This window comes from Ahaetulla prasina, chromosome 10 (assembly GCF_028640845.1).
Source record: "Ahaetulla prasina isolate Xishuangbanna chromosome 10, ASM2864084v1, whole genome shotgun sequence".
NCBI classification, from domain to species: domain Eukaryota; kingdom Metazoa; phylum Chordata; class Lepidosauria; order Squamata; family Colubridae; genus Ahaetulla; species Ahaetulla prasina.
In genome coordinates, this window is record NC_080548.1 from 12,218,351 (window position 1) to 12,234,928 (window position 16,578).

Here is a 16,578-nt window from a genome sequence, read left to right on the forward strand (position 1 = left end):
CGTCTCTGTGTTGCTGTGTTTAGTGTACTTAATAAATGCAATTATGCAATTACCTCAATTTGCTATGCCGATTAGTGACATTCAAGTAGGATAAAACCTAAGCAGCCCTCATGTAAATCAGAAACAAGCAAACTCTGACTCAGCATATACTTTTCTGCAAGTGACAAACTGGAGGTATTGGTGTGGGGAGGGGTGGATTTCTCTCTTTTTGATCTGTAGTGATCCCTGAGTGGTCTCTGCTTGAAATTTCCTTTCCAAACACAAACTGGAATATATAAAAGGCCCACAACCAGTTATTGCAAGTGGGACCCCTGATATACTGTAATGCTGACATGGAATCCCTGGGCATTTGCTCCGGAAAGCCTGCCCTGTGAATCTCTTGGCAGATGAAGAGGCACATTGTAGGAAGTTAGCACCCACCCCTCTCCTAGAAAAATGAAATTTTCTAGGAAATATTAAAAAGGCAGAATATTTCTCCTAAAAGAGAAATAAAAATCTTAAGACAGAAACTCAGCCCCAGCTCCCTGCCCCCAGCAGACTCTTTGGTTATTTACAAGACAAAAGACTGGGCCAGCTTATTACAACATAAAAGACCTTCACCCTCAGGACGTAATAGGATTAGCTCTCTACCCATCTCACCACAGGGCACCTGGGAAGATTACAAGATTCAACCAAGCATGGGAGTCTGACAACCCATCAGGATGCATTTCTTGCCACAGGAACAGGAAGCAATTCCAAGCCCAACAGAGGGTATATAAACCTCTCTCACCCATGTGCTCTTTTTGCCCAGGACCTCAAGCCATGTGATCCTGTCCACCATTAAACCATCTTTCCAAGCAGTCTCCATGTTTCCAGTGTCTGTCTTCCCACTTGGAACTGAACCCAGATGGACATTTCTTCCAACAATACTTTTTAAAGAACCCTTGTTCCAAGCAAAAACAAAAAAAACAAAAAGCAAATGGACAGGCTACTGGTAATTTTCTGCAGCTGCTAAATTGAAAGAGGGAAAATGCTTGGCAGTCCCTCCTGCTGATCACCTGACTACTATTCAGAGAGAACCATAGTCCAATTCATCCTGCCACTCATTTTTTTGGGGGTAATTATTTTGTTGCAGTGGTGGGTTTCAAAAATTTTTATTACCGGTTCTGTGGGCTTGGTGGGCGTGGCTTGTGGGCGTGACAGGGGAAGGATACTGTAAAATCTCCATTCCCACTCCACTCCAGGGGAAGGATACTGCCAAATCCCCATTTCCCCCCGGGGCGGGGCGGGGCCAGTCAGAATTTTTACTACCAGTTCTCCGAACTACTCAAACTTCCCCCTACCAGTTCTCCAGAACTGGTCAGAACCTGCTGAAACCCACCTCTTTTTGTTGCATGTACAAGCCAGAACCTAGACTGTTAGCAAATTCATAGAGATTATCTATCTCTCTCCTAATCTCAAAGGATCAATCACATGTAAATTATTTAGCCCTTTTTTGAGACCTGTTCCTACTAGAAAGAGATGGTGTGGGGATCAGTGTCAGAGAAAGAAAAGGAAGGCTGTGTTTACACTCTACGTCACTTAACCATGTCAGGTATAAACCTAGTTTGTTGCTTTTAAACATGCTTTTTACCTCTTAGACTCGGTTATCCCTTACCCTGGCTAGATTGTGTGTGTGTGTGTGTGAGTCATTGTGTTCTATGCATCCTACCTGTTTTGTTATAGTTGGCTTTATAGTTTAAGCCATTTTTTCTCAACCTCGCCAACTTTTTAAGATTTAAGTTGTTCAGTGAATCACTGTAGCTGTTACTTTAGTAACACCGTTGTTAAGTGAATTTGGCTTCCCCATTGATTGTGCTTGTCAGAAAATGTGTTCACATGACCCTGGGACAGGACAGTCTCAACCGCCATAAGTATGAGTATATGCCAAGCTTCTGAATTTTGATCACGTGACCGTGAAGATGCTGCGATGTGTGAAAAATGGTCTTAAGTCACTTTTTTCAGTCCCGTTGTAACTTTGAAGGGTCATTAAATGTTCAATTGAGATTCACTAAGTCAAGGATTCCCTGTACCGCTGGTAAGAGGCTAGGGGGAGCTATTATTTTAACAGAAAGTAGCAGCACTGAGTAAACCTAGTTGCATGTTTGCAGTCCATAGTCCTGAAATTGGAGCAAAGTGCATTGATTTCACAAACTGTTTTAAGTATGTTCAGTGATAAACATATTTTTTTTCCTGCTGGGTGAAGTTCAATGATTTACAGAAACAATACCTCAAGGCAAATGGAAGAATTTCCTTGTGTGGTTAAAGCACAGACCTGTCAAATTCAGTTCTTCATGCCATTTGAATGAGCAGTTTTATGATATCGTTTAATTTCCTAATCTCCAAATTTATCTTAGCATTAAAATATACGCTCCAGGAAGGGCTGCCCCACCGTTGAGTTTGCTGCAACTACTTTTTCCACGTTTGCTTTTTCTTGGAAAAAAAGAACAAGTAAAAAAGTTAGACATCTTTTAACACGAATTTAATTTTTGTCAAACCGATGGCTCGTTTCTTATTAAACAGTGCCCAAGTTAGCTAACAAAAATATGATATGAAATAACATAAAAACAGGGCGGGAAATGACACCAAATCAATCCAATAATTATGGATGAACTTTGGCTCAATAAATAAACTTTGGTTGCTAAAGAAAAGCAACAGTCGAGGTTGATAGTCAAGGTTGATAGGCAACAGTCAAGGTTGATAGTTGACATTTTGATGTTCAATGAACTTTGCTTTTTTCTTGCAAACATTTATTTACCAAACCAGGTAACACTGTCAGCATTTTCATACCAGGGAGTGGAGTGTGTGCTGGGTTTTTTTATGTATGATGGCTTGTCCTTACCTCTCCTGGTCAGGATTGAAGTGGCTGTGTCTGGTGGACCGATTTGGCTTTGCTGTTTTATAATTTTATTGGAGCATTATTTCAGTTTGTTCCTGCCTGTTGTATTGGTTCTAGCTTATTTGCCCAGGTCGTTTGCTTTTTTCATGGGGCTTTTGTTAGCTTTCTGAATAGTTTGTAGACCTGGTTTATTTTTTTATTTTTTTTTTATTTCTTTTTGTCACAACAGTATACACAAACAATTGTCATAGATAAAACAACATATCTTGAAGAATATATATATATATATATATATATATATATATATATATATATATGTAAAAAAATATATGCATCAACTATATTAATTTGATATAAAGAAAGGGAACAATAGGACAGGAATGGTAGGCACTTTTGTGCTCTTATGCACGCCCCTTATAGTCCTCTTAGGAATGGGGTGAGGTCAATAGTAGACAGTTTTTGGTTGAAGATTTTGGGATTTTGAGTAGAGACTATGGAGTCAGGTAGTGAGTTCCAAGCATTAACAACTCTGTTACAGAAGTCATATTTTCTGCAATCAAGTTTGAAGCGGTTGACATTTAGCTTGAATCTATTTTTGCTCTTGTAATATTGCGATTGAAGCTGAAGTTTATATGTTTGCTAATGGCAGGTTTATTAGTACAATAGTCCTCGACTTACAGACTCTGTTTAAAGTTACCATGGCACTGAAAAAAATGGGCTTATTTGGTTCACTACTGATAATCCTTGACTTACAGCAGTTCACTTAGTGACCGTTTGAAGTTACAACGGCACTGAAAAAGTGACTTATAGTTATTTTTCACACTTATGACCGTTGCAGCATCCCCATGGTCACGTGGTTGACATTTGGATGCTTGACAACTGACTCGCAGTTATGACGGTTGCAGAGTCCTGGGATGATGTGATCCCCTTTTGCGACCGTCTGACAAGCAAAGTCAAGGGGGAAACCAGATTCACTTAATGACCACTTTACTAATTTGACAACTGCAGTGATTCACTTAACAAATCTGACAAGAAAAGTCGTAGAAGGGGGCAAAACTCGCTTAACAAATTTCTCATTGAGCAATATAGATGTTGGGCTCAACTGTGGTGGTAAGTTTTATTTATTTATTTATTTATTTATTTTGTCACAACAATATATGTAGGAATCATACAAAAGATTATATAGTATATAAACATATATGGGTAAATATAAGAAGGTGTAAGCATATATATAGAAAGAAGAAAAGAAAAACAATAGGACAGGAACGGTAGGCACGTTTGTGCGCTTATGCACGCCCCTTATGGTCCTCTTAGGAATGGGGTGAGGTCAATAGTAGAAAGTTTTTGGATAAAGCTTTTAGGATTATGGGAAGAGACCACAGAGTCAGGTAAAGTGTTCCAAGCACTGATGATTCTGTTACAGAAGTCATATTTTCTGCAATCTAGATTAAAGCGGTTGACATTAAGTTTAAATCTATTAGTTGCTCTAGTATTATTGCAATTAAAGCTGAAGTAGTCTTTAACCGGAAGGACATTACAATAGATGATTCTATGAGTTAAGCTTAGGTCTTGTCGAAGGCGACGGAGTTCCAAGCTTTCTAAGCCTAGGATTTCAAGTCTGGTGGGATAGGGTATTCTATTGTTTTCAGAGGAATGGAGAACTCTTGTAAAATATTTCTGGACACGTTCAATTGTATTGATGTCAGAGATGTGGTGAGGGTTCCAAACAGGCGAGCTGTATTCTAGAATTGGTCTAGCAAATGTTTTAAGTTGAAGACTACCTGCAATTTTACAGATGCTGTCAAACATCTGCTTCAAGTAGCAATAGCACTTACACTGATATACCGCTTCACAGTGCTTTTACAGCCCTCTCTAAGCGGTTTACAGAGTCAGCATTCCACCCCCCCAACAATCAGGGTCCTCATTTTACCCACCTCGGAAGGATAGAAGGCTGAGTCAGCCTTGAGCTGGTGAGACTCGAACTGCCAAACTGCTGGCAGCCGGTGATCAGCAGATGTAGCCTGCAGTACTGCACTCTAACCACTGCGCCACCGTGACTCAAGTAGTCCTCGACTTATGACCGGTCGCTTAGCGACTCTTGAGAGATATGACAGATGTCTTAAAAATTACTTATCGCCCAATTCTGAGGTTCTGACAGTCACATGATCGCATTGTGGATGCTCAGCAACCGGTCTGCATTTACGTCTCTTTGCAGTGACCTGTGGTCATGTGATGGCAATCGACAATATTTTTGCCGGAAACTGGATATTCCAGTTTCCGACAAAAACGGACTCATAGCAGACATTGCCCCTGCTTAATAACTGCAGCATTCACATTAAGCACAGGGTTTGCTTAATGACCACCACACACACAAAAAAAGCTCATAAAATGGAGTCAGTCATGTGATGACCCTTTTGGTATTCCTGGCTGGAGAGTCAGCATAAAACGTAAGGGAGATTTTTGTCATGAGACTGAATTCTGAATAGAGGTTAAGATAATTTAAATAAGAATCTTGGTTTATGGAGATACTTAGAAGTAGAATCTGTATATAGAGGTTAAATAGGATAAGAGATACCAATGTAGGAAAAGCTGTTATGAGTAATGTAATTTTGACGTGTTTGTCTTTGTGTGTTTTATTTATATTTTTTTGTTTTTGTGTATTGTGCTTTTTTTTGTATTTTGTATTTTAACTTTTACAGGATGTGGTGGCTCAGTGGCTAGGACACTTAGCTTGTCGATCGAAAGGTCAGCGGTTCGAATCCCTAGTATCCCCGCGTAATGGGGTGAGTTCCTGTTACTTGTCCCAGCTTCTGCCAACCTAGCAGTTCGAAAGCACTTAAAAAATGCAAGCAGAAAAATAGGGACCACCTTTGGTGGGAAGGTAACAGCGTTTCGTGTGCCTTTGGCGTTGAATCATACCAGCCACATGACCACGGAGACGTATTTGGACAGCGCTGGCTCTTCGGCTATGAAACGGAGATGAGCACCACCTCCTAGAGTCGGGAATGACTAGCACATATGTGCGAGGGGAACCTTTACCTTTACCTATTTTAACTTTTGGAAATTCAATAAATATTATTTTTTTTAAAAAATGAAGTCAGTCATGTCACCCTTTTCCAGAACATCACAACTTGCCAGGCTCAAATATGGTCTTAAGTTGAGGACTACCTGCACTGTATCAGGTTGTATGTGCTACGGCACAGATTTTGTCCTCATTATGTAATCCTGGAATGCCGATCTGATAGTAGAAGGGAGCCAAAATAAAAATAAAAATAATAATGGGTGGAGGACTTGGAAATGTGGATAGAAAGGGCGTGATAAGGTTACTCCCTATATCTGTAGAGCCCTTGCAATGTAGTAAGACATGCCAGTTGTTTTGAATATATGTAGGATTGCCGTCTGCAGAATTTTTTCACGAAAGTAGGTTTAAGGTTAAATTTGATACGATGGAGAAGTTTACTAATCTTAAACTACATACAAAAACAGCGAGTGAAGAGCTTTGCTCATCTAGAGAGAATGTCTTGGGATTCTATAAATACAAGGCATATAGAAAGAGAGGAGAAGGCAGAAGAACACCAGGCAGACCCAGAAGATAGAGAGACAACATCAAAGACACAATACAACAGCATCAAATAACAACTGTTGAAGCGGCCAGAAGTGCAAGAACCAAAATTTTTTATCTCCTGGGACACTTCGAGTGGTAAAAGAGGAAGAGAAGAAGGAGAAGAAGAAGAAGGGGAGGGGAACGGAGAGGGGGAGGAAGGAGAAAGAGCAGCAGCAGAGAAAGAGGAAGCGGAGGAGGAGGAGAAGAAGAAGAAGAGAAGAAGAAGAAGAAAAAGAAGATGAAGAAGAGAAGAAGAAGAAAAAGAAGACGACGAAGAGAAGAAGAAGAAGACAAAGAGAAGAAGAAGGAAAAGAAGATAAAGACGAAGACGAAGACGAAGACGAAGACGAAGACGAAGACGAAGAAGAAGAAGAAGAAGAAGAAGAAGAAGAAGAAGGCCATCTGTTTTGCAAATCCAAATGTATCTTTGGCTTTTAGGTGTGGTAATGGAGAGGAGAATTATCAGATTATATAAGCCATTTTGGGAGTTGGGTTGATCTCTATTTACGTCTGCCCTACTTGGCCATCCCTGGATCATAACTTTCCTTCAGTGACCTGCAGACAATTTCTGTTGACTGGTCATTGCAGAGGATAAACATGTTCTTATTGTCTTTCTTACAGGATCGAAGGAAACCTGTTTTGCCAGTTATGGGCCACTTCAAACTTTATCTTGAAAGAGCCTTCAGATATCCTAAAACAGGGGTCTGCAAACTTGGCTCTTTTAAGACTTGTGGACTTCAACTCCCAAAGCTGGCTGAGGAACTCTGGGAGTTGAAGTCCACAAGTCTTAAAAGAGCCAAGTTTGCAGACCCCTGTCCTAAGATAAGGAGGACTTCCCAGGATTCTACAATCCCAGGATTCCCTTGAAATGAGCACCCACCCACCCCTCCAAAGGTTACATGAGTTAGTTGCTGGGACTTGCCAATACAAGCCAGTTCATTATGACCTCAAATCTTTCATGGTATGTGGGAACGATCTTGGGAGATAGGAGGAAGAGCTGCAGATTAGGCAATGATCAGATCAGAGATAGACGAGCTCTTAGAAGGAATCAGGGCATGGCAAACATCTCATAAGGGACCATCATCTTCTTGGAACCATAAAGGGGAGGGGAGGGAAGGAGAGGGGGAGAGTGTGGTAGAATGTAGTCTGGATTCCCAGGAGGCAGGGGTTGCATTCCAGAGGAGTGAAACACAGCAAAGTTTAGATAGCTTGCGTGGAAGAAAGATACTTAAAATAAATCCTCCCTAATAATTTCCAGCGCATATGTTTCATGGTGCAAGTCATTTGCTTCAGCTTGGCAACATTTCTTCTTTGTGGCTAAGGAACAATAAAGGAGATTGTTTGGAAGAACCTCCATGTATCTATCTTGGCTTTTACAACCCGACAGAGAGAGCTGTACTTTCTGTCTTACAAGATCCTGTTAATGTAACCGACAATCAAGTAAGATTTATAATGCCTTGGTAAGGCCGCGCTTGGTCACCACGATCTAAAAAAAGATGTGGAGACTCTAGGAAGAGTGCAGAGAAGAGCAACAAAGATGATTAGGAGACTGGAGGCTAAAACATATAAAGAACAGTTGCTGGAATTGCGTATATCTAGTTTAATGAAAAGAAGGACTAGGGGAGACATGAGAGCAGTCTTCCAATATCTCAGGGGATGCCACAAAGAAGAGGGAGTCAAACTATTCTCCAAAGTACCTGAGGGCAGGACAAGAAGCAGTGGGTGGAAACTAATCAAGGAGAGAAGCAACTTAGAACTAAAGAGAAATTTCCTGACAGTTAGAAAAATTAATCAGTGGAACAACTTGCCTGCAGAAGTTGTGAATGCTCCAACACTGGAAATCTTTAAGAAGATGTTGGATAACCATTTGTCTGAAGTGGTGTAGGGTTTCCTGCCTAAGCAGGGAATTGGATTAGAAGACCTCCAAGATCCCTTCCAACTCTGTTACTCTATTCTATTCTATTCTATTCTATTCTATTCTATTCTATTCTATTCTATTCTATTCTATTCTATTCTATTCTATTCAAGAGCTAGTCCTTCTGGGTGTGCTTTCCATCTATATTTCTTTGCAGGGCTGACCAGCTTTTGCGACCTTCTGACAAGCCAAGTCAATGGGGAAGCTAGATTCATTTAGCAACCGGGTTACTAACTTATCAACTGCAGTCATTCACTTAACAACCAAGGCAAAAAAGGTCATAAAATGGGGCAAAACTCACTTAACAAATGTCTCACTTAACAACAGAAATTTTGGGCTCAATTGCGGTTGTAACTCGAGGACTCCTATTACCCACCCACACCATTATTTCTGCAGTCAGTCCTGGAGCTCCCAAGATTGCCCTGCTAAAATCAGATGGCATAATTTCTTAAAAGATGGAGTAATAAAAACAAAACAAAGCTAAAATAAAGCTTATAGACAGTCCTCTCCAGTAACACCAACTTATTCCTGACACATTTTCCTGCAGTCTTTAGAGGAATTAAATATATATATATATTTCCCAAAAAAGTGTATTCCACAGCTGTAAAAAGATGCTATCAGATTACATGTCAAACATAGAATATTTATTTCATTCTATTTTCACATTTCCATCTAGCCAGTATAAATATAAATGTGGAATGCAGTTTTCTGAAAGTTCCTCCTTTTTAAGATATAGACATGGAGCTCACTGGAGAGCAATCAGGGTGCATTAGAAAAAAAAAGGATCAACTTTCCACTTCATTTTGTAGAAAGAAATTCCCAAAATCTTTATATTGCTTAAGAAGTTGCTTCCTCTGGGCCACCATCCCACTGGAGCTGCAGCTCCAAGTCATTGAACAAACTGGGGAAAGGTCCATTGAATTGATTAGTGTCCAGGATATTTGGGGAAAACTCTAAAGTCTGAGGCTCACTTTTTAATCCCCGGCTTTCTTGAGCTAGACAGTCTGTGATTTGGAATCCAAATGGATTGGAATGTAGAAAATTATCAGTCCAGGCAGAGAGACAGAAAGCTGTGCTGCGATCTTGAGGGAAGCTGTTGCAAGAAGAACGTGCAAACATGGGCAGGGGGACACTTAACAGTAGAGAATCACCTCCCTCTAAGATAGCATTTTGGCCAACTTCTAAACTGGAAGGTAGAACTTCTGCCTGTTTTCTGTAGCTTCCTCTGCTTCTATAAACTGTGCTAGGTCTCCATTCTCCCAGAAGTCTTGGAGATTCTTGTGGTGGACTTTTTGAGTCTTCCTGAAGTGGGAGATGTTGAATCTGGGGGATGGTTTCTACCACCAACCCTTCCTTCTGATGAACTGTGGTCAACTCTTTGTTAGTCCTTTCTGGTCTCTGGGCTTTGTAGTGTCCGTTGCTTATAAAAGAATCAAACTTAATCCCTTGGTTTGCCTTGTGGCTGCTCTCTTCAATGCATAATCCATACGTTAATGTGGAAGGATTGTCTCCTAGGATACGCAACCGGCTGTTCTTGATCACTTGTGGGGCATATCCAACTGAAGGACCATTCAAGGGTTGGTCAAGAGGCTGGAACGGTGGCATTTTAGACTGTTGCTGATAAGATGTCACTGTTGGATTGAATAATTTTTGGTCTTCTCCCATGCCCTGGATGTGATGGCTAATCTCAGTTGAACACACCCCTGGTTGGATTATTTTGGATAAATCATAAGGACTCAGGGCATGCTCCACATTTAATATGAGAGGTTGGAAATGGGAAATACCTTTGAAATCCTATCAAGGAAGAAAGTTCAGCATTAGATGCTAGTTCAGAGTCTTATTTAAAAAATGCAATTTAAAATTTATTTTATTGATTAAAAGTTAATTTATCCCTCTTCAATTTGATTATTATTTATTGTTGAATTCAAAACTAAGTTTCATTTATATGTATTTTCTCCATGGATACTTATAACATTAGAGCAGTATTTTAAAACCTTGGCAGCAGAAGGACTAGGGGAGACATGATAGCAGTCTTCTAATATCCCAGGGGCTGCCAGAAAAAAGAGGGAGTCAAGCTATTCTCCAAAGCTCCTGAGGGTAGGACAAGAAGCAATGGGTGGAAACTAATCAAGGAGAGAAGCAACTTAGAACTAAGGAGAAATTTCCTGACAGTCAGAACAATTAATCATTGGAACAACTTGCCTGCAGAAGTTGTGAATGCTCCAACACTGGAAGTTTTTAAGAAGATGTTGGATAACCATTTGTCTGAAGTGGTATAGGGTTTTCTGCCTAAGCAGTGGATTGGACTAGAAGACCTCAAGGTCCCTTCCAACTCTGTTATTCTATTCTATTCTGTATGTGGACTTCAATATGAGACCGTAATTCATGATTTATGAGCCAATTTGGTCTAATGATTAAAGCACCAGTCCCAAAAGCAGAAGAGTGTTCTAGCCCTATTTTAGGCATGAAAATCAGCTGGGTGACTTTGGACCAATCACTAGGAGACTGTGAGTTCTAGTTCCATCTTAGGCCTGAAAGCCGGCTGGATAACTCTAGGTCATGACTCTCTCTTTCTCAGCCCAATTCACCTTTTGTGTGGAAAATAGGAGGAGGAAGGAATATTGGGTATATTCACCACCTGGAGTTATTTATAAAAAACAATATAGATGAAAAAAGACAGATGAAAAAATAACAGAGACTTTTATAGTAGTTGAAAATTACATACCAAAGACGTAGGCTGCTGAATGGTGTGTTGTTTAACATACTTATACATGAAGTATAATACAGTTCCAAAGGTAAATATGATTATAAATATAATCATTCCAAACAGATACTGCAGCCAGGTGTTATCTACGGACAGAAGGCAACAAATTAATTAGTCAGTGTGGAGACATGAAGAAGAAGAAGAAAAAAATCTGAATTGCCCAAATCTTCTAGGGCAGGCTGGAGAATAATCATCTTTCTATCTGTATTTAAAGGAACCAATAATTTGGATTATCAAAACGTCCTCAATTATATGGGAACAACAATGAAAATCAAAATCGACCAAAGATGGCCAAGAAAAGGCTACATTCAGGCATAACCTAGAATAGAATAGAATAGAATAGAATTCTTTATTGGCCAAGTGTGCTTGGACACACAAGGAATTTGTCTTTGGTGCATATGCTCTCAGTGTACATAAAAAGACAAGATACATTCGTCAAGAATAATAAGGTACAACACTTAATGATTGTCAAAGGGTACAAATAAGCAGTCAGGAAACAATCAATATCAATATAAATCATAAGGATACCAGCAACAAAATTACAGTCATGCAGTCATAAGTGGGAGGAGTTGGGTGATAGGAACAATGAGAAGACTAATAGCAATGCAACCTTAGTGAACAGTTTGACAGTGTTGAGGGAATTATTTGTTTAGCAGAGTGATGGCGTTCAGGAAAAAACTGTCCTTGTGTCTAGTTGTTCCGGTGTGCAGTGCTCTATAGCGTCGTTTTGAGGGTAGGAGTTGAAACAATTTATGTCCAGGATGCGAAGGGTCTGTAAATATTTTCACAGCCTTCTTTTTGACTCGATCAGTATACAGATCCTCCATGGAAGGTAGGTTGGTAGCCATTGTTTTTTCTGCAGTTCTAATTATCCTCTGAAATCTGTGTCTGTCTTGTTGGGTTGCAGAACCAAACCAGAGAGTTCTAGAGGTGCAGGTGACAGATTCAAGATTTATATAAATGAGAGTCAGGTAAATCAAGAAATTCTAGTCTGTTCACCTTGTTCCCACTGCTTTCATTTTCTATCTTGCCAATACCTCATAAAAATGGATCGGGACAAACAAAAATAAAAATGATTTTTATTCAGATATTACAGATCATGATCAACACTGTCAAACTATTTACTAAATATGCACTGCTATTAATTTTCTCATCATTCCCATCACCCATCTCCTTCCACTTATGACTGTATGACTGTAGCTTTGTTGCTTGTATTCTTACGATTTATATTGATATCGATTGTTTCCTGATCGCTTATTTGTATCCTATGACTATCATTAAGTGTTACCTTATGATTCTTGGTGAACGTACCTCAGCCGAAGAGGTTATAAAAAAGGGCCTTTAAAAGGCTCCTCTGATGATCCCAGCTGAGTTGCCTGATCGTCAGAGGCTTTTCTTTTCTTTTAAAAGCATTATTTTTGGCCTTTGAAAGAAAAAAAAAGCCTCTGACGATCAGGCAACTCAGCTGGGATCATCAGAGGAGCCTTTTTTTTTAATTTGCATTTATATTTATTTATTTTATTTATTTATTATTCGAATTTATATACCGCCCTATCTCCCAAAGGACTCAGGGCGGTTTACAGGCATATAAAACATCAATATCAATATACAAATTAAAATAATCCTTAAAAAACTTATTCTAGCGCCCGAATTATTAAAAATAGAAATATGAATATCAAATATAAATATTAAAATCAATTTAAAACCCCTCTAAATTTAAAAATCTAAGCCAGTCCTGCACAGATGAATAAATGTGTCTTGAGCTCGCGACGGAAGGTTCGAAGGTCAGGAAGTTGACGGAGTCCTGGGGGGAGTTCGTTCCAGAGGGTGGGAGCCCCACAGAGAAGGCCCTTCCTGGGCGCCGCCAACCGACACTGCCTAGCTGACGGCACCCTGAGGAGTCCCTCTGTGAGAGCGCACGGGTCGGTGAGAGGTATCTGGTCGCAGTAGGCGGTCCCAGATAACCCGCCCTATGCCATGGAGCGCTTTAAAGGTGGTCACCAAAACCTTGAAGCGCACCGGAAGGCCACAGGTAGCCAGTGCAGCCTGCGCAGGATGGGTGTTATGCGGGAGCCACGAGGGCTCCTCTATCACCCGCAGCCGCATTCTGAACTAACTGCAGCCTCCGGATGCCCTTCAAGGAAGCCCCATGTAGAGAGCGTTGCAGTAATCCAGGCGAGACGTCACAAGGGCGTGAGTGACCGTGCAAAGGGCCTCCCGGTCCAGAAAGGCGCAACTGGCGCACCAGGCGAACCTGGTAGAACGCTCTCCTGGAGACGGCCGTCAAATGATCTTCTAGAGACAGCCGCTCATCCAGGAGGACGCTGTTGCGCACCTCTCCATCGGGCCAATGACTCGCCACCGATGGTCAGCCGCGGATTTAGCTGACTGTACCGGGATGCCGCATCCACAGCCACTCTGTCTTGGAGGGATTGAGCTTGAGCCTGTTTCTCCCCATCCAGACCCGCACGGCCTCCAGGCACCGGGACAGCACTTGATAACCGTTGGGGTGGTCCGTGTGAAAAGTACAGCTGGGTGTCATCCGCATACAGCTGGTACCTCACACCGAACCCACTGATGATCTCACCCAGCGGTTTCATGTAGATGTTGAACAGAAGGCGAGAGGATCGATCCCTGCGGCACCCCACAAGTGAGGGGCCTCGGGGCCGACCTCTGCCCCCCTGTCAACACCGACTGCGACCGGTCGGAGAGATAGGAGGAGAACCACCGGTAAACGGTGCCTCCCACTCCCAATCCCTCCAACCGGCGCAGCAGGATACCATGGTCGATGGTATCGAAAGCTGCTGAGAGGTCTAATAGGACCAGGGCAGAGGAACAACCCCTATCCCTGGCCCTCCAGAGATCATCCACCAACGCGACCAAAGCCGTCTCCGTGCTGTAACCGGGCCGGAAACCGGACTGGAACGGGTCTAGATAGACAGTTTCATCCAGGTGTAAGGGAAACTGATATGCCACCATACTCTCAACAACCTTCGCCGCGAAGCGAAGGTTGGAGACCGGACGATAATTACCTAAAACAGCCGGGTCCAGGGAAGGCTTCTTGAGGAGGGGCCTCACCACCGCCTCTTTCAAGGCGGCCGGAAAGACACCCTCCACCAAAGAAGCGCTCGTAATCGCCTGGAGCCAGCCTCGGGTCACCTCCTGCGTGGCCAGCACCAACCAGGAGGGGCACGGGTCCAGTAAACATGTGGTGGCATTCAGCCTCCCCAACAACCTGTCCATGTCCTCGGGAGCAACAGGGTCAAACTCATCCCATAAAATGTCACCAAGACCACCCTCAGCCGTCTCACCCGTATCACCGCAATCTTGGTCCAAACCATCCCGAAGCTGAACGATTTTATCGTATAGATAACCGTTAAACTCCTCAGCACGTCCCTGCAACGGGTCATCCCGCTCCCCCTGGTGTAGGAGGGAGCGGGTCACCCGAAACAGGGCGGCTGGGCGGTTATCTGCCGATGCAATGAGGGAGGAGGCGTAGCTACGCCTCGCTTCCCTCAATGCCACTAGGTAAGTCCTAGTATAGGACTTCACTAGTGTCCGATCAGCTTCTGAACGGCTAGACCTCCAGGAGCTCTCTAGGCGTCTTCTCCGGCGCTTCATCCCTCTCAGCTCCTCGGAGAACCAAGGAGCCGGTTGGGACCTGCGCCGGGTCAGAGGCCGCAAAGGCACGACACGGTCTAAGGCCCCGCCGCGCCCGCTCCCAGGCCGCAACAAGTTCCTCAACCGAGCCGTGAGCCAGACCCTCAGGAAATGGCCCAAGCTCCGTCCGGAACCCATCCGGGTCCATCAGGCGCCTGGGACGGAACCAACGATCGGCTCCGCCTCCCTGCGGTGGTGAATGGCGGTCAGAAAGTCTAGGCGAAGAAGAGAGTGATCTGACCATGACAAAGGTTCAATGACTATTTCCTTTAAGTCCAGATCTCTCAACCACTGACCAGAGACAAAAATCAGGTCCAGAGTGCCACCCCCAATGTGAGTAGGGCCATCAACTACTTGGGTCAGGTCCAAGGCCGTCATGGAAGCCATGAACTCCCGAGCTGCCGTCGATGACGAGCCGGAAGATGGCAAGTTAAAGTCCCCCATGACTAAAAGTCTGGGGGTCTCAACTGCCACCCCAGCCAGCACCTCCAGGAGCTCGGGCAGGGCGGCTGTCACGCAGCAAGGAGCCAGGTACGTGACCAGCAAGCCCATCTGACACCTATGACCCCACCTCACAAAGAGGGATTCACACCCGGCAATCTGAGGTACAGTGGTCTCCCTCGGCTCTAGACTCTCTTCAGACCTTCTCTGAAGACTCAGGGCGGCTTACACTATGTTAGCAATAGTCTTCATCCTATTTGTATATTTATATACAAAGTCAACTTATTGCCCCCAACAATCTGGGTCCTCATTTTACCTACCTTATAAAGGATGGAAGGCTGAGTCAACCTTGGGCCTGGTGGGACTAGAACCTGCAGTAATTGAAGGCAGCTGTGTTAATAACAGACTGTCTTACCAGTCTGAGCCAACCTCGGCTGAAGAGGTTGTAGAAAAAAATGCTTTTAAAAGTCTCTGACGATCCCAGCTAAGCTGCGTGATCATCAGAGGCTTTTGTTTCTTTTAAAAGCATTTTTTTTGGCCGAAGGAAAAAATGCTTTTAAAAGTAAAAAAAAAAACCTCTGATGATCGCGCGGCTCAGCTGGGCATGGGGTGTGGGCAGGGATTTTTGCTACCAGTTCTCTGAACCACCCGCTGGCGATCCAGTCTGAACCGGGAGCATTTCACCCCTGGCATTAATGCATGAAACCTCACAAAAGCAGCATATAAAATGTGTATCAGAGCAGTGATACATACAGCAAGAGTGATGAGTAAAATTATGAACAAAATTAAATGATGTATGAGCAGTTACTGGGGGGGCTATACACCAGTTAGTCCTCGACAACCACAATTGACCTCAAAATTTCTGTTGCTAAGTGAGAAGTTTGGTGAGTGAGTTTTGCAAAGCTGGCTGAGGAATTCTGGGAGGTGAAGTCCACAAGTCTTAAAGTTGCCAAGTTTGGACACCCCTGCCCTACAGCATTTCTGACAAATGGCAGTCCAATCTTTTCTTGAAAGTCTCAAGTGATGAAGCTCTCACAACTCCTGAAGGCAACTTCTGTTCCATTGGTTGATTGTTCTCACTTTCAGAAAGTTCCTCCTCATTTCTAGGTTGAATCTTTCCTTGATCAGTTTCCATCCATTATTCCTAGTCTGGCCTTCAGGTGTTTTGGAAAACAAGGGGATCACATGATCCCAGGACACTGCAACCATCATAAATATGAACCGGTTGTCAAGCGGCTAAATTTTGATCATGTGGCCTTGGGAATGCCACAACAGTCATGAGTGTGAAAAGTGGTAATAAGCCTTTGTAACTTTGAACAGTTGTATGTTGCATCTTA

General features: G+C 42.8%; 1 protein-coding gene across 4 annotated transcripts in view; it reads right to left on the reverse strand.

The window, feature by feature from the left end:
* Positions 1–8,998: 8,998 nt before the first annotated feature.
* The window catches only part of IL22RA1 (interleukin 22 receptor subunit alpha 1), a 28,084-nt gene continuing 20,504 nt past the window's right edge, over positions 8,999–16,578 (reverse strand). For all 4 annotated transcript variants that reach the window (XM_058195678.1, XM_058195679.1, XM_058195677.1 and 1 more), the window contains 2 exons: positions 11,102–11,226; positions 8,999–10,170 (listed from right to left, as the gene is read on the reverse strand). In XM_058195678.1, the coding sequence (XP_058051661.1) occupies positions 9,214–10,170; positions 11,102–11,226 (1,082 nt within the window). In that variant the 3' untranslated portion in view covers positions 8,999–9,213. The remainder of the gene's footprint in view (positions 10,171–11,101; positions 11,227–16,578) is intronic.